At 36.5% G+C, this 25,321-nt stretch overlaps 2 protein-coding genes across 3 annotated transcripts in view; one reads left to right on the top strand and one right to left on the bottom strand.

Moving 5' to 3' along the window:
- The window catches only part of LOC121737028 (protein prickle-like), a 153,189-nt gene that overhangs the window by 107,932 nt on the left and 19,936 nt on the right, over nucleotides 1-25,321 (top strand). The window lies entirely within an intron of this gene.
- LOC121737029 lies at nucleotides 12,507-15,706 on the bottom strand. 2 transcript variants are annotated; one of them, XM_042128552.1, is made up of 3 exons: nucleotides 15,458-15,706; nucleotides 13,985-15,203; nucleotides 12,507-13,847 (listed from the first exon to the last, which is right to left on the bottom strand). In XM_042128552.1, exons 2-3 carry the CDS (start codon nucleotides 15,190-15,192, stop codon nucleotides 13,697-13,699), a joined length of 1,359 nt encoding a protein of 452 aa, XP_041984486.1. In that variant the 5' UTR covers nucleotides 15,193-15,203; nucleotides 15,458-15,706; the 3' UTR covers nucleotides 12,507-13,696. The 2 variants fall into 2 exon arrangements, with proteins under 2 accessions (XP_041984486.1, XP_041984484.1); XM_042128550.1 differs by having other exon boundaries at nucleotides 13,985-15,706.

Raw genomic sequence — 25,321 nt, forward strand, 5'->3', positions numbered from 1 at the left:
AGTGATTTTAAAGTTTAAACAGATTCGAGACAAGAATCATCCTCGCTGCTTCGTCCATTTCTTTTTTATGTTTGGCTGTAGGTGTCTCTAAATGTTTTTACCCTTGAAATTTCGGATTTTAAAGTGATTTTAAACAGATTCGTAGATAGAATCTTCATAGATTATTCGTCGCTTTCTTCAGTCGACCTTCCTCAATTTCCTAGTCGTAGGGTCACTACCGTGTCTCTTTTTATGTTGACATTTCCCGCTTTCAGCACATTTAAAGCCTGCAATTACCGCGGTCGCGACCTTTATCATACAAGTAGAGCAAGTTCGATCTCAGAGTCACCGCAATTCGATCGTCGGCTCGCACCGAGCTCGACCGCAAATTGCTCCTTTACGTCAAATATAAAGCCGCCATTTAATAAACCGCACCGTCTTCGAGGGTCGCAGAAAAAATTTTCGAGGAGTCAATGCCCCTCTGCCATCTGGTGAGCGAGACTCCAAGGAAAACTGCCTTTTTTGTACACCCCATAGCAACACCACGGACGAGGCAATTTAAACTTTCTCCTGTATCCGTAGGGTTAGTAATTGCTCGACGAAATGCTAGTATTAGGGGGTTGCTTAAAACTGACGAAGCTAAAAAACCAATTTCTTATGCTAATTAATTTAAAGTTTAAAATGGTTTAAACAGAGCCGCGGGTAGTTCATAATAATTCAATAGTCAGCGGTAGATTAAATTTAGATAAGTGTTCGGGAGAGGTGTAAGTGGCAGAAAAGTTAAATGTGTAATATATAGGGGGCTCCGTTACTAATTATATTCGTAATCTAGAAGCGCATGTTATAGGCAATAGATTAAATCATTAAGTATTTCTCAGTATTTAATTAAAAAATTAACTATAGCGATTCAATCATTGCTAACTAAGTTTTACTCTGTGGATTTGTATTTTGTACCCAAAATTTTATTATGTTTTTCTTTTGAAAGGATAAAACTATTATGTGTTGACTGTTGCCGTGTTGAAATAAAAAGTGTTCGCAAAAGGGCTTGAAAATTTAAGGCTAGCGCTCAAAAACAGCTTATGGTAGGATAGAAAACAGTTTTCGAACTTAACTTTCTATCATGCTGCCTTTCATAATTAGTAGACAAATATTTACATGAAATGTCTGTAGTTCACGACTTTATAAGCTTTTTTATTTAAAAAAAAACATTGAATATGTAAAATAAATTACTCATTCCAAAGCCTACATCCATCAGGTAGTCAAATTAAGGCTGTCAGCTTATCAATATCATGGTCACTTAATATTCCATAAACAAAGATGATCGTGTAATTAATAGAATCGAATCCGAAGCGTGCCACCACCTTGTGCGCCCGAGCCCGCGACTAAATATAATTCAATAGACACCCTCTTCCTGCCAAATATGCGTTCATCCAACACAAATATACCTTTACAACCGAGCAAACCTTATGTCAAAGCCATAGGGATGAGTATAGATGGGTTAGTTCGATCTAAAGCGGTAATACGAGCAGGTGTTCCGCAAGGGTCCGCGCTCGGGCCGCATTTATTTTAGATTCACAATCTTGAGACACGTGTCCCGACCCTGGGGTGCAGAAAAACTATCGCAGCTTTCGACTTCCGTATGTACAAATATAAACAGAATTAGATTGCCATAATGTTTTTCCGGTTTGTGACTGTCGATAGTCCTCGAGTGTCCTCAGGGCAATTTGGGCGGGTCTCCTATTGTGGGTTAGGCTATATTGACGGAAAGTATTTGCCAAATAAGTTCTTGACATTTCAAGGAGGGTTTGACAAGAATGTGCGTCTGTGCAATCAATATATTTAATTGCGAGGTATTGGTCTTTTTGCACTATTTCTCATATCGCGTAAGAACCGAATTCGTCATGGTTAGCTATCCCATGTTTCTTATATCTCCCTGTAAAATAATTACTCAAAATTTGCCATAATATGTTTAAACTTTAAAGTGACGTAACCAGGCGCGGTCGTAGCCTGAAGATTTGGAGGGAGTCACTCACTAGTCACTACACTAAAAATTTGTCGCTGTTATATGATAACTACAAATTTCCTTTTATTATTTGGCAAGATTTTGAGATTTTTCTATTTGACCAGTAGAATTTGGGGGGTATTTACATTTTGGTAATAAAAATTCTTTAGCTCCCTTGTCGAACTGCCGAGTAAATGCCGTATAAACCTGCAATATTTATCAATTTGACCGCAATATAAATATTTAATGACCTATTTAAGATAGCGATCGACGATTAGCCCGCGAGCGGCACGAGTCCGCACTCCGCGCGGTCACAGTAATGAGGGGTCGCCATTGATTTTGTTTATTTAAGTATTTATGAATGCGTTAATCTGATAAGAGGTAATCTTTCAGCAATAAGGAATATATTAACACAAGCATTCATTACATAACTACCTTCTTTATTTAAGTCGGTTGAGGAGAAATCGCATTTTTAACTTTTTTATAAAACGTTAATGTCTGTGTTCGTTCAAATAATAATACTTGTTGTTAGTGCTTCAGTTACTTTATTACCATTTAACTATATTTTTATTTTAAATACGATAAACAGTAGGAACAAAACCTGAAGAAAATCTATTTTTTAAATCAGTTTGATCGATTCTGCCTATTATTATTTCACTTCGCCGTAAAAAATGAAGAAAACGTAAAAGTACAATGACTTATAGATTAAGATCGTCGCTTGATGTATCGGCGCGGTCACGCTACGAGTACGAAACATACTGCTGTTAAGGGTTAACTATGTAGGGTTATCACTTACTAGATGACGCCCGCAACTCAGTTGTGCGGGAACCGTACATTGTGCCGGGATAAGAAGTATCCTACGTCCTTTCCCGGGACTCAAAGTATCTCGTCTACTCGGTTGGGGCGTGAAGAAGACAGACAGACATCAGGTGTAAAATTATGTCAGTGTTTACATTCATTTATTGTATTTGTTAATTTTAACATTTCGTTGATAACGTTATTCTTAACTGTGATTCCTGCAGCACTACTGCTAACTCTTCGGCAGCTTTTGACAGTACCAGAATTGCTTACAGGAACAGTTATTACTAAATTTAAATTAATTAATTAAATTAACTTAGGCCTTCGCCCACTGCGACTTTTAGTAGCGATGTAGTCGCGCGACTATGAAGCGCACGAGTGCATCACTACTAAAGCGCGTTAGTCGCATTTGCAACTCCATACAGGACACACAGCTAGCGACTGCATCGCGACTGTACCGATGCAAATACGCGACAGTATCGCGACTGCATCGCTACAATGCATGCATCGCAATGGGCGCGCGGCCTAAGCCTACTATTAAGCCAGCAGTGCTGTTAACCTTACCACGACTGCTTATTCTACCCCTAGACTTATTAACAAATGAAATACTTATATCTTGATTTATGATTACCATATAAATGGACTGAAAATTATTCTAAACAGTACCTTTTATTTTTTCATTATTATTCCTATAAATCAAATACCTATAAAAGTCATGTTCTCCAAACTATGCTATTTAGCCATGTTTGTTGAAGCTTTGAAAAATTATTAATATACATGCATACTTATTAGTTATTAATTTTGAAAGTAAGGCTGTTTTGTTTTTGAGTCTGTTAAGCCACCATATGTACTAGCAAAGTACATAGTTTATCGTATAGCGAACCATATCTACTCTTCTGTAAAAGAATATCCAATATCCTTCCCTCGAACTCTAAATATCTGCATATCCATTCAAATTCCAAATCGGTTAGTGGTTTAAACGGAATAAAGAATTACCTTAACCGAGTTGCAGGTACACCTAGTAAGCATATACTTTGTCCTTGCAGCCGAGCCGTTCTAGCTGCATTATGTAGAAGTCTCGAAGATTAATGACGAGTTAAGTATCCAGGAGGCTCGCAGCAATCTCAAAAAGCCCGTCCTCACATAATTGTGGCGCGTGACTTACATGATACATAAACCGACCCATTGTATACAGTTACATTCCATGAAAAACGGTACACGGCGCAAAAACGTTGTCCACCAGATGGCATTTATCCGCGGGTTTTTGTTCGCCAATTTTACACCTTGTATGCCAACCGGAGATTAGATTGTGGACTTTATCTTTGTAGATGTACGGTTTAGATTCCATTGCGTCAGCACTTGACCTTGCACCTTTGCTTGGGGTGGTGCAGAACCATATGGGGTCATTTTGTCCTTTTGTGATAGCTTCTAATGCGTTTTTTTCTTTGCAGGTAAGTTTATCCCGGTTTATCCCAACACGTGCGGTAAGTCTGGCATGATTCATACAGTGAGTACGCCTTGGGGTAAGAATGGTAAGATTATTATTTTATATCCACGTTTTTATTTGTTGCTATTGAATTATTCTATCTGTACTTATTCTTCGCGATCGTTCTGACAATATTCTTTGATGCTTCTTGTGGCTCTCTTTAAACCACCAAAACACCGTCAGAATATATACACACCTACTGTACATTGTTTAGTTTGTCTGTCTTCTATCTCTTTAGCCTAAACCGATTTCTATAAAATCTGATATTGGTGATTTCAATCCAGGTTATCATAAAGGGCCATGAAATAAGAAATTCGTGAATTTTTAAATTAAGAATTTGCGAATTACATGTATCACAAGTACGATAGACACAAAGAATGAACTCTACCCAAGCATCGAATCCAATAGGACTATAGTGTAAAGTCGGTAGATCATTAGGAATGTTGTTTGCGCAAGCGTGGCCGGCGCGCGGCGTGACAGACAGGTGCGAGGGCCGAAGTTGCGCAACCTCAGCCGCTGGACTGTGAAATGGGGATGGTACGTGCCCACCACCGGACCGCAACCACCTGCCAGCCACTTTGCTGGTCCATGGTTACTGATAGAAATATGTGGAATCATTTACAAGGAAGAAGAAAATATGGTTTAAATTTTAAATAAAGTCACAATCTGATTAAAGATGCGGTCAGGCCCGATTCGACCAAACTTGAAGTTACACGAGTATAACTATCATGAGAATAATTTTACTCCTTTAATTTACTCTAGGATATTAGCGTTAGGCATTTTACCAAGTTACTCAAAGAGTATGAAATAAAATGTCAATTATAGTTCACAATGACACCGACCGTGACAGTTGAACCCTTGTGCAACTATTCTCAGTTTAATATTTACTCCGCCAAAATAGCCCGTATAAATATTAATTCCCATGTAATTACCTCATTCTTGGATTAGAAGTTGGAAAAACGCAAAACCAGCTTACTCTTAGATCAAAAAACAGTTATACTCGAGTAAAATTTTACTCCAGTTTGGTCGAATCCGCCCCAGCCCCTAATCGCTGTATCTAAAGCCTCCATATCTGGGAAAGAAACAGGGGTTAGGATTTGAGGAATACGAAAAAGAATATCAATACCAAATTCTAATACAACATTAATGTAGCTTCGTTCCATTATATTTTAAATTCGTGCGTTTGCTATGTTCACTACACTATCATACTATAAAATTGTATTCTTATCAAACATGAAATATAACAATAGGGAATTATAGATACTGCTTGCATTTTAAACATTTTAAATTGCAACCGAAGAATTTAACTCGTCAATTTCAAGTTTGGCATCCAAAATTACATCTTACAAGATTACACCCGCGTGCTCGGAAATATTCCGATGTTCCTGATGTAGACCCATAAACCTAACATCCAGAATGAGTATGAATGTTGGCACGCACCGACTTTGGCCCTAATTGGGCGCGCGGCACGCGAGACTCATTTCGGCTCATTACTTAACCCCTGAGTGCTAGAATTCCTGGTAATATTTTAGGTATGCTAATATTATCGGCTACTTCAATCGGCTACTACAATCCGTTGAGTTGTTTTAACTTGTTGTTGGTTTCTTTAAAAGTATACACTTAGGTAACTTCTATGTGAGTATTTTACAGCGTCATCATAGGTATTGCACCTATTGCAACCCCACCCTCCCCACAAATCTCATGTGGTTTCCGAAAATATCCATTGCGAAAATGTCAGATTCATGCAGTACTTGTAACATAATGTTACAGTAATCCTGCTTGTGGCTTTAACTACCAAATTAAACCAGCATTTAACTACCGAAAGCAATCGTATGTAAAATTTTGATATCGAACCAGTCAAAACATTCGAACCTTTGATATGGAGATAAGCGCTCCAAATTACGAGGAAAAAGCTTCGAGAAAAATCCATCGAATTGCGAAAATTAGTGATGATTAGCAGTTCCGTGACTGGCGGAATTACGGCTGCGATGGAGACGGAATAATCGTTCTGTTTACATCCCCGCGGCCTTGGACCAGCCGATATGCGGAAGGTCGTACAGGTGGAATAGATAGGAGATATACAACGTAGATCAGCTAGGAGATTTAGGACTAAAAAACAAAGAGCCCTCCTGTACCTTTTGTTGTTGATTGTTTATATAAAACTTATTAAGTTTTAACATTAAACAAACAACAACGCTGTTTTAAAGATAAACTCCTAAATCTTTAGTAACTGGGCATCCATAAGTGAAAATTTCAGCTCATGGGCTAATCGAGTGACACACACGACAATATAAGTATACTGATACTACCACTACTAATAAGGGCTTAGGGCCTAAATAAAAACTTAAAAAACTTTGCACTTGTGTATCGTAAAAAATGGCTTATTTTTTACTTATCTGTGTGCAGCACAGCAGCAAATTAAGAAATTGCTTTCTATCTTATTCAATTTACCTTACCTTTTCTATATTTGGGACAAATGCTTACTCTTTCAATGCTTTTTACATTTTTATTATTAGTAACAGTTTCTTCCAGAACCAAATTGACTCACAGGCTAATCGAGACAAAGTTGTATTTAGGGTTTAAATTAAACTTATCTGAATCTAAAGAGTTCAGGATTTATATTGCGAAGTGTTTCGGGGAAGGTCGCGGGTTCGAGTCCGGTCGGGGCTCGGGAGATAAGGCTATATTTATAATGATCTGTCCACACTCCACACTATCGACCGATCTGATAAGGCTCGGATTGATATTTTATTTTCGTTTTCATCGGCTCCACGACATTCCTGGACAAGGAGCCAGGAAAGTCTGGTTGAAGGAGATATTCTTCTTAAAAGCGACATTGCACGAGACAAGATTAAAAAAAATTAAAAGAAAATAATTAAGACCTGTGAAATTTCATGTGTGTATAAAGTTATGTAGAGAGCTTCGCTTAATAATTATTACAAGGTCCTACGATAAAGAAATCGTCGACAGGCAAATCATTCTAAATACATACGAGAATCTGACCACCAATATAAAAATCTTTAACATATCGTAAAGGATACAACAAAGTTTGAAAATAATCTCAAAACAAACGCATTTTAGATAATAAATTAAATCTCGCACATAAAAGTAATCGGAGCAATAAATTCAAAAATTATCTGAAATAAGCACGAAACACGAGGTCTGTCTGAGATATGAGCTAGTCTTTTGATAAAGGCGAGCTTCTGGGGATAATAAAATGGAATATCTTATCTAAGGTATTGCCGCATCCAATCCTGTTCGATCCCACCGTTTCCGAGAACACAATACACTGATTGTCGCTTAGCGTCCACTCCGCACTCCGCGCGCCGCCCGCACACAAAAAAACCGTCAAATGGTCGCGCCCGAAAATGGAGACGCGACGAACAACGATGATCACACACTGGAAAAGACTTTCATGTTTAGAATTGTATAGATTGAAGTAAACGAAACTCCGATAGGGTAGGAATGATTAGGACTGTAAGAGCCAGGTCAATAAGACAGACTACCCTATAAAATAGAAAAGGAAAGAAAGGAAATAGATTTAAAGAAAAGAATTGTTACAAAAATTTTTAGGGAATATTTATTTTTCATTCGATCTCATAATATTATAGTCATGATGGATTGTTATTACGAAATCATGGTTTAACTATGCATTATACTAAAGTTTAATGCCGCATCCTTTTGTTAAAATTCATTTCATATTTTTACGAACTTGTTTAAATCTTGAAATTAAACCAGTAATTTCTATCCTATAATAAAACAGATGACTCAAGTGGAAATCATGGAAGAATTTAGTCCATTCCATACACCCGACATCGACCTCTGCGGCGGGGCGCCAGCGCCGGCGGTGGTCAATTTTATTGTGCGTTTAATTCCCGATAGAGTGACCCGATAACACCTCCCCTTCCCCCCTCCTCCCCGCTCCCCCACATCGCACCTCACCTCATAAATCTCCCGGAATACCTCCCTTATCGAAGGTGCTCTTGTCGAAAGCCTTCGACGGGTCAAGTCCCGAGAAGGCATGGGAATTCAGGTTTAATTAAGAATTTGTTTAGTATGTTTTAATCTGACTACGACGAAGCTAAAAGTAGAGGCTTTTTGGGATTGTATGCGTATGCGTATATCAAATGCGATTTGTTGCAGCAACTTTTGTGGCAATAGAATTATAAGTGTGATGCCAGTCTTTACTGGCATCACACTTAAGCTTCTTTAAGCTACTTAATTTGTATTTAATATCAACATTTTTCTTGTTTCTAAGTATTGTAGTGTTATGTATATGCGAACACTTCTTTTGTTACGCTACAATTTATTACATACGCATCTACTGGCCATCCCAATAAAATATTATCACCTATATAATTGTTACGCTCCTCACGGCCGGAGCTAAGTTTAAATTGTCGTACAATAGGCCTCGTTAACACTTCGATGTTAATCTCGCATTGTTCCGACTGGACTGATACATACAGACGACGGAATTGTGATCGAATCGCTCTTAAATCGCGTGAGGAACATGTAAACGACATTTAAACAATATTCTTCTGTCGTCGTAGCACTGATTTATTGCAAAGGTAGCTCGTCTCAAAATATAAATATGTTTAGCATTATTACATTTTTACAACCTTTTGTTTACATTAAGGTTCCTACTACCTTTTGCAGCAAATATAGTTATGTTAACTTTTTTGATTATCTTCACAATTTCTGCCTTTGATTGTTTATCTTGACTTAAGTCTAACTAACCAAGCTAAGAGCGACGCTCTACGTCTTCTACAACTGATTCTTTCTAATTTTTATCATTAGTTTTAATTAATAACCTTTCTATCATATTCTAACTGGAGAGTATTTTATGATTTTTCCCTTTATGTATGTCTAGCTGTTACCCGCGATTTCGTCCGCGTCAACAAAATGTGATAAGGTGATGGACCATAATATCTTATGCAACAACAAAATAATTTTGAAAATCGGTCCACAATCGGCGGAGTAAAATACAAAGGTAAAACATAAAAAAGTAAAAAATATCCTCCACTTTTTTGGAAGTCGGTTAAAAAGTTGCCTAAGTTACTCCTTATTACATCAGCTATCTGCCAATAAAAGTCCCGTCAAAATCGGTCCAGCTAATTCGGAGATTAGCTGGAACAAACAGACAGACATACAGACAGACAAAAATTCTAAAAATTGTTATTTTGGTGTCTGTACCGTCTAAATATTCATATGCATGTAGTAAAAAACGGTTATTTCAATATTACAAACAGACACTCCAATTTTATTTATATGTATTTTTTTTATATGAAATAATGTATAGATGATTGTCTCGATCCGGGCACGAGCGGCATTTGCATCGGTTTCCGTTATGTGAGGATACGGTCGCATCAGCGGAGATATGACTAAACCGGCGGCGCCCGCGCGTGACCGCCATACTGAGCGCGGCGCCGCGAGGAACTCCGTCAGCTGGCCTTCCTTCATTACTCCTGTCGCCTGTGTCTGCACTCTATCCATCAATCAAAATTGCTAGAGTTACATCTAACATTGTTATCTATACTGTATTGTAAAGCTGAAGAGTTTGCTTGTTTGACCGCGCTAATCGCAGGACTACTGGTTCAAAATATGCTTGTGTTGGATAGTCCATTTTATAAGGAAGGCTTTTCCATCTTTTTTATTTTCATTTTGCTAGTGCAACTATAATGATAAAATTACGATCCACTTGCACATCAGAATAAAAGTTAGTCCCGTTAAGTAGAATGTTATCTCTGTCGTTCTTTATTCATGAAAAACATATTATACTTTTTGGCTTGTACAAATTCAATCGTTTATTAGTCTTGTTTATATTATCCTTCGACTTAAAAGATCTCTTGTAACCAACTTTATTAAGCCATATCAAAAACTGATAAGACTTTATGCTTCCTTTTTCCCCGGCTGTATTGGTATATCTAATCTCTGTATATTGAGCTTTTTACATCTAATCCGGCTTATCTTCAACACGAGGGTGACACGCACCAGTGTTGATAGCGGCGACTGGCGGCTCGCAGGTGCCGTGACAAGTGCCCTTGTGCCTTATCACCACCTGCTATATTATAATTTGTCGTTAGGCACGCGCGAGATATATCTGTTTGGGCAGCCATCTTTTTGGCTCCCTTATCAAAATAATATATGATTAGTTCTGAAAGGTCTATTGATTCGTGGGCTGATGGCTGAACTACGTAATTTGGTCGGGTTATGTCAATGTTCGGCGTGATGCCAAAAACTTCTATTTAAGTTGCGTGATGCGAGCATCATTTGGGCGACTCAGGTGATCAGGTCAAAACCACGTCAAAACATAAGTCGATCGAATTATATAGGTCCGTCATCTGCTTACTAAATATCTTCCGTTTCTATCAGTATTATATTACTAATAATTAATAATAATAATATCTATGGACGCTTCACACCATGTCAGTCTGGCCCCGTGCTAAGTATCTGATAAGACTTTTTTAAAGGACTAAAGTTGGTACCAGACAATGAAAATATATTTAATACTTTTATACTATTTGAAATACAATGAAAATAATTTAATACACATCCATGACCCAAGAACATTGAAAACTTTTTGTTCCGTCGGCGGGATTCGAACCCGGCTTGAGCGCTGACCACCACCCATCCACTGCGCCACAGAGAGCGTCTATTGTAGTAGTAAAACATAGACCCCTCGCTTTTCTGCTCCTGAATCTTCACTCACCTTTTATCAAAATCCACTGAATTAATTTGTGTTGTCTTCAAAAACGCCTGCAGAATATTTCACATCAAATACACGTAGTCCCAATGATCTATGCTAAAATTGCTAATATTCCAGCCTAACTATAGTTTTCATATGCGCGGTTCCAGAGGGTTTTTATGAAAGCGCTTGCGCCTATTATAGCTATAACGCTTTTGATTTGCCAAGATCAAAATTAACCAATTACCAACGCCTTAAATAGATAAACTACCGTCAAAAATATCAGTAACTGGCTAATTATAGTTCTGGTATCTAGTGCAACCATACTAATATCATTAATGGAAAAATGTGTCTGTCTGTTGCGGTCGCGTGACCGTGCGCCAAAATTCTTTGATAACGCGGGAACCGTACAATTTTTCGTACGGTTCCCGCGTTATAAACGAATTTTGGTGCAACGGAGTTGTCAACTAGTCTAGAAATATTTAGGTTACTTATCGATAAACCGGACTTAGGCCACATTTTGTCGCCTATCAATTCGCACAGGTTGACCTGTACTTCCATAAAGCAATTTCACGCGATTTCCCTAGTTCGCAACACTCTGGTATTGGTAATAGTTTACCAAAATATACTGTTAGCTTCATTATAACAGACCGCGGTTATTATTAGGCGCCTAATGGGTTTTTTGTTAACATCCCACCATAGACACTTATCATTGTTTCTGAGAGTGTACTCGTATTTTTTGTAACCCTTTTACTGATAAAGACGCAGCGTAAACTATAACTACTACGCACGCTAAACTAATATAGTTGTATATTATAAATGGAAATCAGAGTTATCACAGATGTAAAAAAAATGTATATTGAATTAGGGCCTCACAACTGTTTTTAACGCAACCCACGACTTCTGCTTTTTCCCAAGACAGCTTTCGATCCTGGCGGACGGAGTTGCAGTTGTGGAAATGTGTTGGCCAAAGCAACCCACGTTTTAGTTTTAAGCTAATGAAGTAACAAATGGAACTGCGAACATGATAATTAACGAATTGTCAATTAATTCGCAAGATGTCAGGCAATAAAAGAGAAAACGTATTGAGAAATCAATCGCGCTCCCACGGCGACTCACTCACAGTTTCACCTAAACAAACAGACAGACAGACTGCTGTGTATCTCATATAATACATTGACATGACTGTCTTGTATACTGACCAGTGACCACTATTAGATACAGATGTACCTACTCATCATGCGTTTTGTATGTCCCTTTATTTATATACGCGCTAGATAGTATCTACCTGCTACTATGACTAGAAAAAAGTGTTATTATAGAGGTAATATTATGTTTGTGTAGGTTGTTTACTTTCTACTAATATAAGCAATACGCACTGCAAAAAACCTGACATCACTTATTAATTACCGATATTAGATTTTATAAAGAAAGTAAAGCGTCATCCATTAATTACTGTCATTAAATTTGTCAGAAGAAAGTTATATATTTTGTCTTTCGAAGTAAAATAGTTGTAATATTATGAAAACATAATTTTATTTTGAATTGAACATTGTATTTCAAGAATTATAATCTGCCTTATACTCGTATGTAAAGCATAATGATGAGTTTATCCTTAAAACCGTTAAGCGGACCACCTCAAATTTCCATTGAACGTTTAATATTTAAAAGTATTCAAACAAATTCGGCGTACAATATTACAAAACACTTTACATTTCAGAATAATGCATTTCGCGCCAAATGTCAAATAACTGTCAACAAAATGGCGGTAAACGTAAAGAGACCATAGATAATAGAGGGAAATCTGTAATGTCATTTGTAAAAGTTCCTTTTCGTTGAATAGCGCGAATTACAAAGGAATAGCAACACTCGGAAGCGAATTCAAAAGAAATGAAGGATATGGAGTAGAAGCTACTAAAGTATTTACACTGTATTGAAGACGCTACCACCCAGGAAATTTCCGTGAACACTAATCGCGGTAGATGCATTTTTGTTACGTCATACCATTATTGAAAAGTTTTAGCTTATTAATTTTACTTATTAAACGCTATTGAAAGTATTGCAGTAAAATCGTGAAATATCTATGTAAATAAATTGTGAGGACTTACGAAGTATATTTTAATATTAAGTACTTAGAAATATTTAAATGTAGCGAGGGCTTGGGACCTTAACAGGGTTACAAATATATTTTTAAAGTCAAAATGACAAAAGGTGCTTTTTCCGCAATTTTTTTTCCTAAGCCCTTCAACCTACTGATTCATATAATTCGTTCCAATTAATCCCGGCTAAACCATTATCCGCATCGCGTCGCACGACCGTCACAGATGTTGCCAACATTGTGTACGTTCATCACATCAGACGACAATGCGTCGTGACAGCCGAACTTCAATTATCCCAGCAGATTCGCAGCCGTAATTTAGATTCGGATACATTGAGATATCGGAAATTACACGCCCATTTCCCCACAAAGGGCGCTCTAGGGTCTGACAAATGACCATGATGGATGGACGGCGGCTCGTATGAAGTTATTGACGAGTCCGCCCAATTATCCCTGCGACGAGGTTCGGTGCCGCACGCACGTTTCACTCAAAAAAAGGGACCGAGTTGTTTTGATTCAATAAGGATTTTTGTGTACACGAGAGCAAATATGCGAAGAATGTATCCATTCAAACATAAAGAGATCCTTTGCTGCAATGGTTTGATTTCTTTTAGGTTTTTAGGCATAGCAAACTTTAAGAATATCAAATCAACACACACGAAACATTCCACATTTGCGTTCTACGGCTTTCAAAGTTCTGGCGCAGTAAAATTCGTGTCGTTCCCAGGAGTAGGCTTTATCGAAAACTTCGTCACAATACTGGCATTTGTAGGGACCGACAGGCGCGAGCTTTAAAAACCTGAAATAAATGGTAAATTATTAGAAACCAGATCAAAATATGTAAAAATGTTTTACCTTAACAGCATCGTATTGAGACTTTATACTTTAATTAAAACAAATATTTTAGAAGTATTTAAATTACTCATTCAACCTTACCTATTTGTTATTTTATCAACATTAACATTGGTATCGCATAGACAGGGTCGGGGGTCACTCCACTCCAGTCTAGGCAGTTGCAGATAGGGCACATAAGAAAGAAAGTCAAGTGAGAAGAATCCCCTAATAGCTTCTGACGATATCTTTAGGAGTGCTCTAAAACTTATTGGGTCAGTGTTTAAAGCTATCGTTGTTTTCTCAGTCTGACTCGTATCAGCTATGATTTTGCAATTCGTTATTTGACGGGATAGTGATCTGCTTATTTCGGTACAATGGTCTCTAGTTGACACTTTAAATTTTATTTGTATTGACGAATTTTTATTGATGTTATCGAAGTTAGCCTTATGCGTGTTCACAACTGTTTCTTCTAATTTACAACTTTTCTGTTCTCTGCTCGGTAGATACGTGTAGCTAACTATATTCCTATGGTTTTTAATGTTATAGTCTATTAATTCTTCTGCAGGCGTTTGTGACTTAGTATTACATTTCTTTCTTCTTTTTTCTTCCGAGTTTGTAATTTTCAATAAATTTATTTCATTCATAAAATCATTCATAGCTTGTATGAGAGTGTCTATTTTGTTTTCTATTGTTAGAACAGAATTTTCTGTTATCGCTTCCTGTTTGTGATGATTTTTCTTTTCTACATTTGTCGTAGCTGATTTATCAAAGCAAAGTTTTTTAGGTTGAAAAACATTTTTATGAGTTTGCGTGTTACAATTTTTCACTGCCCGTTTTGTTTGACTATTAGCTGGCCTTGTAGTCATAACATATTTTTTATCCTCAGTAAGTTGTGTTGAGCAATTTTTATATCTTTCGTCGTCGAACAACTTAGTCTCTTGTCCATTTTGTGTAACATGAAATACTTTCTTACGTGGCGAACGGATTACAGGGTACCAAACTTGTTTATGAGCCAGATCTTCTATAGAATTGAATGTGTCATGAAACCTATGCTGATGTGGTTTGTTTATTATGCTATGTGGTATACAGTTTTCATTCAAATGGTCAACCATCTGGTCACGTTTCAAAATCATTCTTGCCTTAGAGCCTATTATATCCTGTATACAAATTAAACTTATGCACTCTTCAGGTAGATGTTTCTTGTTTAAAAAATCTATATAAGTACTCATTAAAGCTTCTTCCACTTCTTTTTGTCTCAAAGTCGATAGAATTTGTAAAATATTTTTTAGACCATTTCTTTTCGTGGCCATCCTGTAAACTTCTGGAATATAATATTTTGTAACCGGCCGACAGTAAGTTGTTTTGTCCGCACGAGTTAATGTATTTTTATTTACTACTGGAGGAAATTTGTTCTTATTGGACTTAATGTTACAGCTATTTTCACACACATAATTATTTTGTCTTTCAGACGATGTATGAGTATTAATTTTTAAAGGCTGTGCTTCTTCTACAAATTTTTTATTTTCTATAACTTTATTTATGCCAGTTGCTAGATTGTTTCTATGAGGAGCATACGTCTTATATTTATTTATAATTTTAGTGACTTTTTCGTCCAAGATCAATGTATGATGTTTGTTAGAAAAATCTCCGTCTTCAGAGTTAAATACGCTTTGAGGAAGTTTGCTGCTCGGGTTCTCGTTCATAATGTTTTGTGTTTAAGTAATAAATAACGTAAAATTTATATCTTCAAAGTTACATTTTACTTGCGGGCTTAAGATAAATATTGATAAGGGCAAAATAAACTAAATAATTTTCTCGGTAATCTCAAACGTTTGACAGAGGTTAATTTATAAACATTTAAATTTGTCATTTTGACGCGGCCCACCGCGGCCATAAAGGATCTTTTTAAGAAAAAAACTTTAATATGCAATGATTTTAAGTGTGAACAGTCAGAGGGGGTTCGGGGAGCTATAAATTATCGAGTTTAAGGTCGTAGCAAAATGTAAATAAAGACATTCAGGTCCGAGCGACAAAACAATGTGGAGTTAAGGACCTCGGAGATTATGGAAGGTGTGTGGTCGAAGGATCGAGATGCGCGTGATATTCATTGTATAGATATTGGTTCTGTATGGATGTATCGAAATAACTTGTAGATAATTTACAACATCTATACAGGCCCCTATAAAAGCAGGTGTATAATGATTAAGGAGTATTTTTTCCTTCCATAAAACTATTAAGTTTTAATTTATAACTTTATAAAATATTAAAACGGCGACGACCTCTGTGGCTTAGTTGGTGGGCTGTTGGTAGCTCAAGCCGAGGGTCGCTGATTCGAATCCCGCTGACGGAACAATAAGTTTTAAAAGTTCCTGGGTCATGGATGTGTATTAAATATATGTATCATATAATAAAAATCTTAAATATATGCATAGTATAAAAGTATTAAATATATTATTTCCGTTGTCTGGTACCCGTAGGCCGTAACACAAGTCCTTCAGGTACTTAGCACGGGGCCAGACTGACGTGGTGTGCCGTGTGAAACGTCTATAGATGTTGAGAATAAACACATATACTTAATAATTATTATTTATTTCAGGTTCAAAACCAATATTGTATTCAGACACGTCGTTTCTCAGTTCTCACACATTTTTTCTTGTCGTTCTATTTTTCAAACTTTGGCAATTGACACTATAATATAAAACCTAAAAACTTAAACCTTTTGTGCCAATCCGCAACAATAGATATTATTGTTATGTGATAGTCTACGAATAATAAAAACTATTTATTATTCGTAGGTGATAGTATAATTAGTAGTAGTATAACGCCTCCGTGGTCTAGTGGTACAGAGCGCGGCTCTTGACTCAGAGGTCGTGGGTTCGATTCCTGCGTTGGAAACATGTTATTTCCAAGTTTGGTTAGGACAATGCCGGCTGATCACCTGATTGTCTGATAAGTAAGATGATCCATGCGTCGGATGGGCATGTAAAAAGTCGGTCTTGCGCCTGATCTCTCGCCGGTCGTGTCGGTCTTCCGTCCCACTGGGTTATGAGAGTAAAGGAATAGAGAGTGCTCTTGTGTACTGCGCACACACTTGGGCACTATAAAATTACTCCTGCGTAGCTGGCCTGGTTTCACTGGAACAGGCCACCGTCACCGAAACCGGTGTAGGAGCTATTATTATTATTATTATTAGTAGTATAACATTTTAACCGACTTCCAAAAAGGTTTAGTTTCTATATGCGGCTGTATACACTTTTTATGATAAAAAAATTGCTTTAAGTTAAAACAAGATTTGAATACACTTTAAATAAAGCATGCAAAGTAAAATTTGATACAGAACTCTAAATCCTAATACGGAGCAAAGGTTCGCGTGCAAATAAATTATTGAGTCAATTATAAAGTCCACCAGAAGCCGACCTCTCCGATGTCATCAATAACGCCCGGTTACCTAAACTGACCAAATCGAGCGGATTTTCACACCCCAAAACCTTTGCTGATACATATTCAAAAATCTTAAACAAATATAAATTTTTAACGTTGAAGTACGAAACAATCAAATTAGCGGATTTAGATCACTCTTTTAACATATTTATGGACAAAATAAGTAGAGTTTATGCAAACTTTATGATCAATACGAAGTTTTGTATCTCTACCTAAACTCTTATGTAAACTCACTCTATCTAGAGTACAAGATATTCCCGAAAGAGCTCATAATAATTATTTTGATTGCACCAAAGAAATACGAGTAAATTACCTCCTACCGAAATGTTCAGTTAGTCCTTATTAACATTATTATGTTAAGAAGGGCTATCTTGTGAAGGCTCATTGTTATTATTTTCATCTATTGATGAAATTTATAATAACAATGAGCCTTCAAGTTGAGAAGCACCCTTCTCAAGATGTTCTGTATGTTGATGCGCCTCGTTCGCGGGTTGTCCTACATTATAATAATAGTACCTGGATGACCGAGCTTTGCTCGGTATAGCAAACACTCATTGACTTCGTGTTACTTAATAACGCCATCTGCTGGTCGTTAAAACAATTAGTTGCTCGCAAAATAGTATTGTTGTTCGCCAACAGATGTCAGGAAGAGTCATATTTTTTAGTTTATCGATTATCGATAAAACACGAATAAAAAGACATTTTCTGAAAATGATTCCTAGCTAGATCGATTTATCGCCCCCGAAACCTCCTATATACTAAATTTCATGAAAATCTTTGGAGCCAATTCCGAGATTCTAATTATATATATAAACAAGAATTGCTCGTTTAAAGATATATATAGTACCTGGATGACCGAGCTTTGCTCGGTATAGCAAACACTCATTGACTTCGTGTTACTTAATAACGCCATCTGCTGGTCGTTAAAACAATTAGATGCTCACAACATAGTATTATTATTCCCCAATAGATGTCAGGAAGAGTCATATTTTTCAGTTTATATAAAAAGACATTTTCTGAAAATGATTCCTAGCTAGATCGATTTATCGCCCCCGAAACCCTCTATATACTAAATTCATGAAAATCGTTGATATATATATATATATATATATATATATATATATATATATATATATATATATATATATATATATATATATATATATATATATATATATATATATATATATATATATATATAACATTAATTAGTCATTATACAAACAACATAGTCATTTAGCGATACACCGCGTAAAAACCTACTGAGTTGAGTCGATAACCACAACACAAGCGAACAAAAAACCATTTTCACTCGTGTTATGTTACTGTATATCACTTTCGTTTTTGTCGGTAACGCACTGTATTACTCTTTAATGATCATTAAAAGTCTTTTTTTTTCTTTTAAAAAAAGAACAAATAAAGCATTAATTTATCAAGATCTCAATTAATTGTATCTGTATTTTTTGCACATTCATTTTGAATAGTGTTTTGGGATTTATGAGCAATTTCGAATTTATTTTACCTCTTATGTGCTTTGGTCGTATGTTCTTTAATTTTGTCCAATTACAATATAGGCATGACTCGGATGGCAACTGTTTTGTAATAGCTATAGACATTACTATACTTTAGCGTACTAAACTCATGTTTTTCAAAACAATTTCCCCTAAGGGGCTCAGCGACATTTCAATCAACATTCAATTACCCCATTCTCTGAACAAAAAGGCGGTAAACAACTCGAAATGAGAATAAGAGACGCCCTTCAAGGGGGTCACCTTATAAAATAGATGCCCCAGTAACTTACCCTGAGGTACCCCGTAACGTATGAGATTATTAAAATACTACCTACTAAGTACCGGTTATTTTTTCAACGCATGATACATCTCCGATTTTCTTCGAGCTAACAAAACGGTATGGAAAGAAAAATCACCGATACGACGGTAGCGGTTCGTTATTATAGATGTTATCGAACGCCTTGGTACGTGCAAAATTATTTGTTCCTACCAGACGAAGCCGTTAGGACGAAGGTCGCTCGTTGCTACGGCACCAACCCCATGCTGATTGCCAATCATCGGTGTATTCATTTTAAAAATTGAGCGATAATGACTAAGAATATGTCGTATAATATATAATATTTACACTGTGTCGGTAAGGAACAAATTTTTCCTGTTATTTAGTACCACTGAAAATTAATGGCATTGATTCTTAAAATTTTCTCCGAGTCTATTTATCGGCTTTTCCCTTTCTTTGTTTTCACTCCTCATTAGTCTTATTTAAAATTTATTAATATAACAACCTTATTTCTTATAACATGCATTATTTTTTACGTTAACTGCGTGGCCTCGTAACCTCGTTTGTGGGAGTGAACTCAACCACTTAATTCCCCAAGAAACCTTTTGAATTGGATTAAATAGTAAATAGGGAGACAAAATGAATGTCATCGCAGTTGTAGAGGCTCTATTGTGTCAACATAATAGTGAGTGAGTTTTTTCGACGATCTTATTATTCATTGAGCATTATTGTAGCGTTTTAGAGATCGCCAGGTAAACAAATGGAGCAATATTTGTTTATTAACCGTGTAATTTTATTTGACCATCATCAATCATGTAAGCAGATTATACACGTTTAAAATTGAAGAGGGGGAATTATTGAGGTACGCCTAAGTAAAAAGTTGAGTTTATTTTGAAAAGTATTGCGTCACATTTCCGCAACAAAACATCTAAAATTAAGCTATTTCTTTCTGTGACTTCAAAATTATTTGCAACTATGCCACCTTCGAGAATGTTCATTCCCATCCGTAACATTATTACACGTAAAGTACTACGGAACCCGACAATGGTGGGTCCTTTTTTCTCCGGTCCTGTGTGAGGAATGCGAAGTCGACGAGATTAGGCGGCGGCACAAAGTCGACACCGTCGCCATGGTTACCATTGTGGCTCAGCATTCTTCGCTTCCGAGAAATCACGGCCTCGTACCGGCTAGCGCATTAACATACTATTGCATTCGGAATTGTCGAGTAAGCATTGTCGTTCACAATGCTTCACAACCTCCAATTGGAATTGATGATGATAATTGTGTTTCGAGTAAGGTTGTAGTTAGCTGGTATTAAAGAGTAGACTGGTTGTCTAATGGGAAGCGATTATTGACTAATACTACTCACTAACAAAATTACTAATTACTAATAAGTGCAATATTAGAAGGATAAGATGCTGCTAGTCTGATGATGATGATGATGATGATGGTGATACAATAGCAAGACATGCGTCAGTCGAACAAATAAATGATTTTCAAATAGATAGGTGTCAACAAAGGCGCACTGCACACAGAAATTATCAGCAGATAAGACGCGCTCCCACGGCCTCGGGGAAAACTCGGAAAATATAAAGCTCAATGGAACACAAAAACAGAAACAAATAAAGAAAATTACAATATGGAAATTCAAATACCCTTATAAGTTAGGACATAAGTCTTTACAACGATGTTTAATCATTTCTTGCTAATAACACAGAATACATTACATTAGTAACAACTAATAATACGAATGTTAAAGAGTGTCTGTGTGTAGCTCTTCACGCTTAAACGGCCGAACAGATTTAGATGGAATTTGGTATGAAGATACTTTGAGAGAGACGGGAAAAGACATTATCGGTTTTGTTGTGGGAAATGTACGGACTCCGCACGATATTTTTTTTTTTAACTTATACAACATGAATACAAAAGCCTTACTAGAACCAAAGGAAGCTTCTTCTAAAATTAAATAAATACAATTATGATAAGCAGATGTATGACATTATAGGATCATGTCTGGACTTGCCCCACAGATTTCCATATCAATCTGTTCGGCCATTTTATTATTCTGAGAATCCTTTGTATTTATTTCTTTCTTCCGTATTCATTTCGTGGACTACTTTTCGGTAACAATTAATCATATCGGGGCATCTAATGGGTTCCTTTGATATGCATATCCTAGGGTCCATTGCCGGTATAATGCCCTCAGATTGCCCTACATAAAGGGCATCAATCAACCGAAATAAGGGCGTGACTTGTACCTTTTAATGTTCCGTGTTTCAGTGTAAGTGGCTGAAAGAAATTCGACTTCTTTGGTCGAGTACTGAATGAAAATTAGTTTAGGCAATCTGTTGCAGCAACTTCATATGTAAGAGAGATGTAAAGAGCCGATTTATTTTAAAGTTACCTATGTATTTTAAGAAAAACGCCCAAAGAACAAACGACTAGTTTCCTAGACCTAATTTATCAAAAAAACTTATGTTCTATATTTGTCTCAGAGCATCATCATCAGCTCATGACTATGAAAGCGTTAAAACCTTTTAAGGAGTTAACTGTATGAGCTACGGTTAGCACGCATTGACGTTACATCATCATCATCAGAATTACTCAATCAGAGTTTTTGCTGAAGTGTCTTGCGAGATCTTGCTACAGATCGATCGATCCTTTAAAACTACTGTGGTTATAGTGCGCCTTAATACGTGAAAGGTTTTTTTTTTTTAATTTGGAGCGTTCCCAAATAAGTAACGTAGGTTATCTTCGAACCCTACTGTAAAGTGTAGCAGTTAGTTAAATGTGAAAAGTTAGATATACTTATAGTATAGTCTGTAGCTGGCTAGTTAATAGATTTTAGGAAAAGATAGTATTTTTTGATCTTAAAATAAGATTGCATAGTTAATAGATGAGCATAACATTTAGATTATTGTCACTTGATATATTATTATTATGTTATCTCATTGTAGTCGAACATTCCCACAGTGCAACACACTTGTTCCTTTTGTACAATAGCCCGCTGGGTTCCAATTTCATTCCGAATTACTGCGTCCAACGCTGGCTCACTTTCGTCGAAATTTGGATCGTTCTACCGACGTCGGCGATGGATGGGGCCCGGCGAGGAATCTGGGGGAGTCGTGCGTGTCGGATCGGAGGCACGTATTGTGGGACAGTTCCACAAACAATTGACGAGCGACCATCGGAACTCCCAGGTGAGCAGCTAATAGGAGAGATCGGGCGGGTGTCACGCGGATAACTGGCGCCGATTCTTCTGCTGTCCATACTGGGATCGTCAAAATATGACGTACCAAGTTGAGAATGTAGCTCAGTGTGCATAAGCTCCGTGATCCACTTCGATCGAGGTGGATTGCATCAAATATCATGTTTTCTTTCTCGATCTTCTTGGTATTTTGACAAACAAAAGTAAAAAATTAGAAAACATCTAGAGACTTGCAGTGATTTACAAACCTGGGAAGTTTGTAGGTTGAGAACAATTTATCATTTTCCTCTATCCTTTATATAAATATAGCTAGTTTTAACATAAAATACAGCATTAAAAAGCACAATACTGCATTCAAACAATTTCACTGTCCGCAATGCAAGCAATAAATACCAAACCTCTAGATAACACTAAAAACCGAACTCAAACGAATCAATTAGCATTCTCACAGCATCACATTAAAAGAAGAAAAGGTCAGAGACAAAAAACAGATAAGAACAGTCCTTTATCTGTGGTACCTGCGCCCGAAGATGCGCCTAATGGGTAACGGGTAAATAGAGTTGTTTTAATTAAACTATTTAGATTAAAGATAAGGGGAGATATGATCGCGGGGATGGAGGAATGTCATCCACCCACGGACCATTTGACACTGTCAATGCCCGACGGTCCGAGGGATTTCGGTTTATAATTGAAATATTTTGAGGATTCAAAACTAAAATGGCTTTACTTGACTTCACTGTGAGCAGTCTTATGAAGTAGAACTGTAATGCCCAATTTCTAAGGTTTACAGGAGTTTATGTTTTCAACGGCGTTATTGATCGATGTTTCGATGTTGGCCAATCACAGGCCTTAGTGAATAACTATAAACTTGTCAAAACCTTCAAAACCAGGCGTAAGATGGAAACTAGAACTTACATAAAAAATTAAGAATTCTCTGGTTATTATTTCTGAGTCAACTTTCTCAAGAGCTCAATTTATATAAGGATTTTTATCTGTCATTAAGGCTATATTAGAATAAGCTTGTCTAATTAGCGTTTAGTCCATAAAGCCCGTCTGACTTCACTCGTAACATAATGGTGTAGTGATATGGTCATAGGTCAATGAATTACGGCCTCAAACTGGAAATCTCTGTTTGTTATTCGGATTAACAGATAGAGCTGTTTAAACTACCAGCTAAAGTTACAAATCCATTGTATTTTGTTTGTGAATTGCACTAATAATAGGTACATGTTTATTTAGATTTATCTATTTTTCTATCTGGATATTGCGCCATCAGTTCCTACCTACTTATATTTAAATCTATAATAATTTATATTATAAAGCTGAAGCGTTTGTTTGTTTTATGGCACCAATCTCATGAACTACTGGACCGATTTTTATGTCATTTGGCTTACATTTAGAGCAGACTACTTAGGAAGGACATAGTCTTACAAGAAAATGTAAGGCTTCCTCGGAATTCCTTGTATACGCTAGTTTTGTATTTGTAAATGTTCTGTTTTTATTTCTGTTTGCTTCAACTTCTGCTGAAAATTAGTGTTCTCTATCTATGAATGAAGTGTTCTCAATAGCGTTTCACAATAGTCTTCAATGGTGTACAACTTGTATTGTGTTGTATTGTCCACGTATTGTCCGCGTCTCGTACGTGAGGGTACGTTTTTTGCCACGGTTCCCACAGGACCGTCAGACCGCCAGCCGAGTTGTTGGGGTTTGAAGTTTGTTTGTATACTGGACAGTGATTGAACTCCAAAGTTATGAGATTGAGTAGCTAATTAAATAACTGAGTGCTATTACGTTTTGGTTCCTTGTTTGTTCCAGTTAGTTTCTCTATCAAATTATACGCCATATTATTATACTTCAAACTACGAATAATAAAAAACTAACTTCAAACGAAAGTAGTTAGTGGCATTTTCATTAAATAACATTATTTTATAGTTTGATAGTAAATTGACTGGATCGAAGGAAGAGCAAAGCTCCATCAATGTTGCACAATCTAGCTGAATTGGTGTACTCGCAGTTCTAATGAAGTGAAAAGTACTACTGTTCAAGTTTACATAATATATCTAAACGTATAAGAAGGCAAACATAAAATAAGTATTTTCATTGCCAGCTTAATAAGTTATTAACTTACATTAGTAAATAGTACCTATTGTTTATTTGATGACGTTAAGAATAAATTGCATCTGAACGGAACATCATCTTGATCTAATGTGTTTATTTGCTTTTTTAACTAAACTAATGTTTGCTCGTCCCTCATTTGAGCGAATAGCCGAAAACTATTATGATCGTAATGACAGATCACGAGCCGCGCTGGGCTGCCGACACGGATCAAACGAAGTGGCGAATATGTCGGCTAGAGCGGCCGGGGTGGTCCAACTCTCATCACCCGCTTTGTTATTACGCGGTGAGCTCGACTTTTTGCTGCCGCCTCGTTTGAGAGAAATTATTAAGCAATTAATGTTGTAGGTATTTGTGTAGTTTAGGCTTTATTGATTAACAGGATCGGCAGAATAGAGGCTTTGCAATCGCTTGATAAGTGACGATTGAGTATCTAATGCCTCGTTTGCACAAATTTTCCCCTTACATTAAATGATCCTTACACCTATATTATCCAGGGCTAAAACGATGTTACCGTTCCTCGTGTCTCTTCCTTTATGTTTGACGATGCCTTTTATGGCAGCTACACAACACTACGGTATGGCTTATAAAACATCCAGAATCTTTATTATATCTACTTAATTCATAGTCCATATTATTATGTATTATATTGGATGCACATGATTCTATTTTTCTAAAGGAGAATTTAGTATAAAGGAAACATTTAACAAACTTAATCTAACTTAAGAGATAGGTACTGTATCAATGATATATCATATAAGCAATAATTCTAGACATTCATACTGGTCACACATGATGTGGTCATGTGTGACTAGTATGAATGTTTTAAAAATAAAAAATGAAAGGTTTAAGTTTAATTAATAACAAAATTCCATAATAATTATCAC

This window comes from Aricia agestis, chromosome 20 (genome assembly GCF_905147365.1).
Source record: "Aricia agestis chromosome 20, ilAriAges1.1, whole genome shotgun sequence".
Taxonomy (NCBI): domain Eukaryota; kingdom Metazoa; phylum Arthropoda; class Insecta; order Lepidoptera; family Lycaenidae; genus Aricia; species Aricia agestis.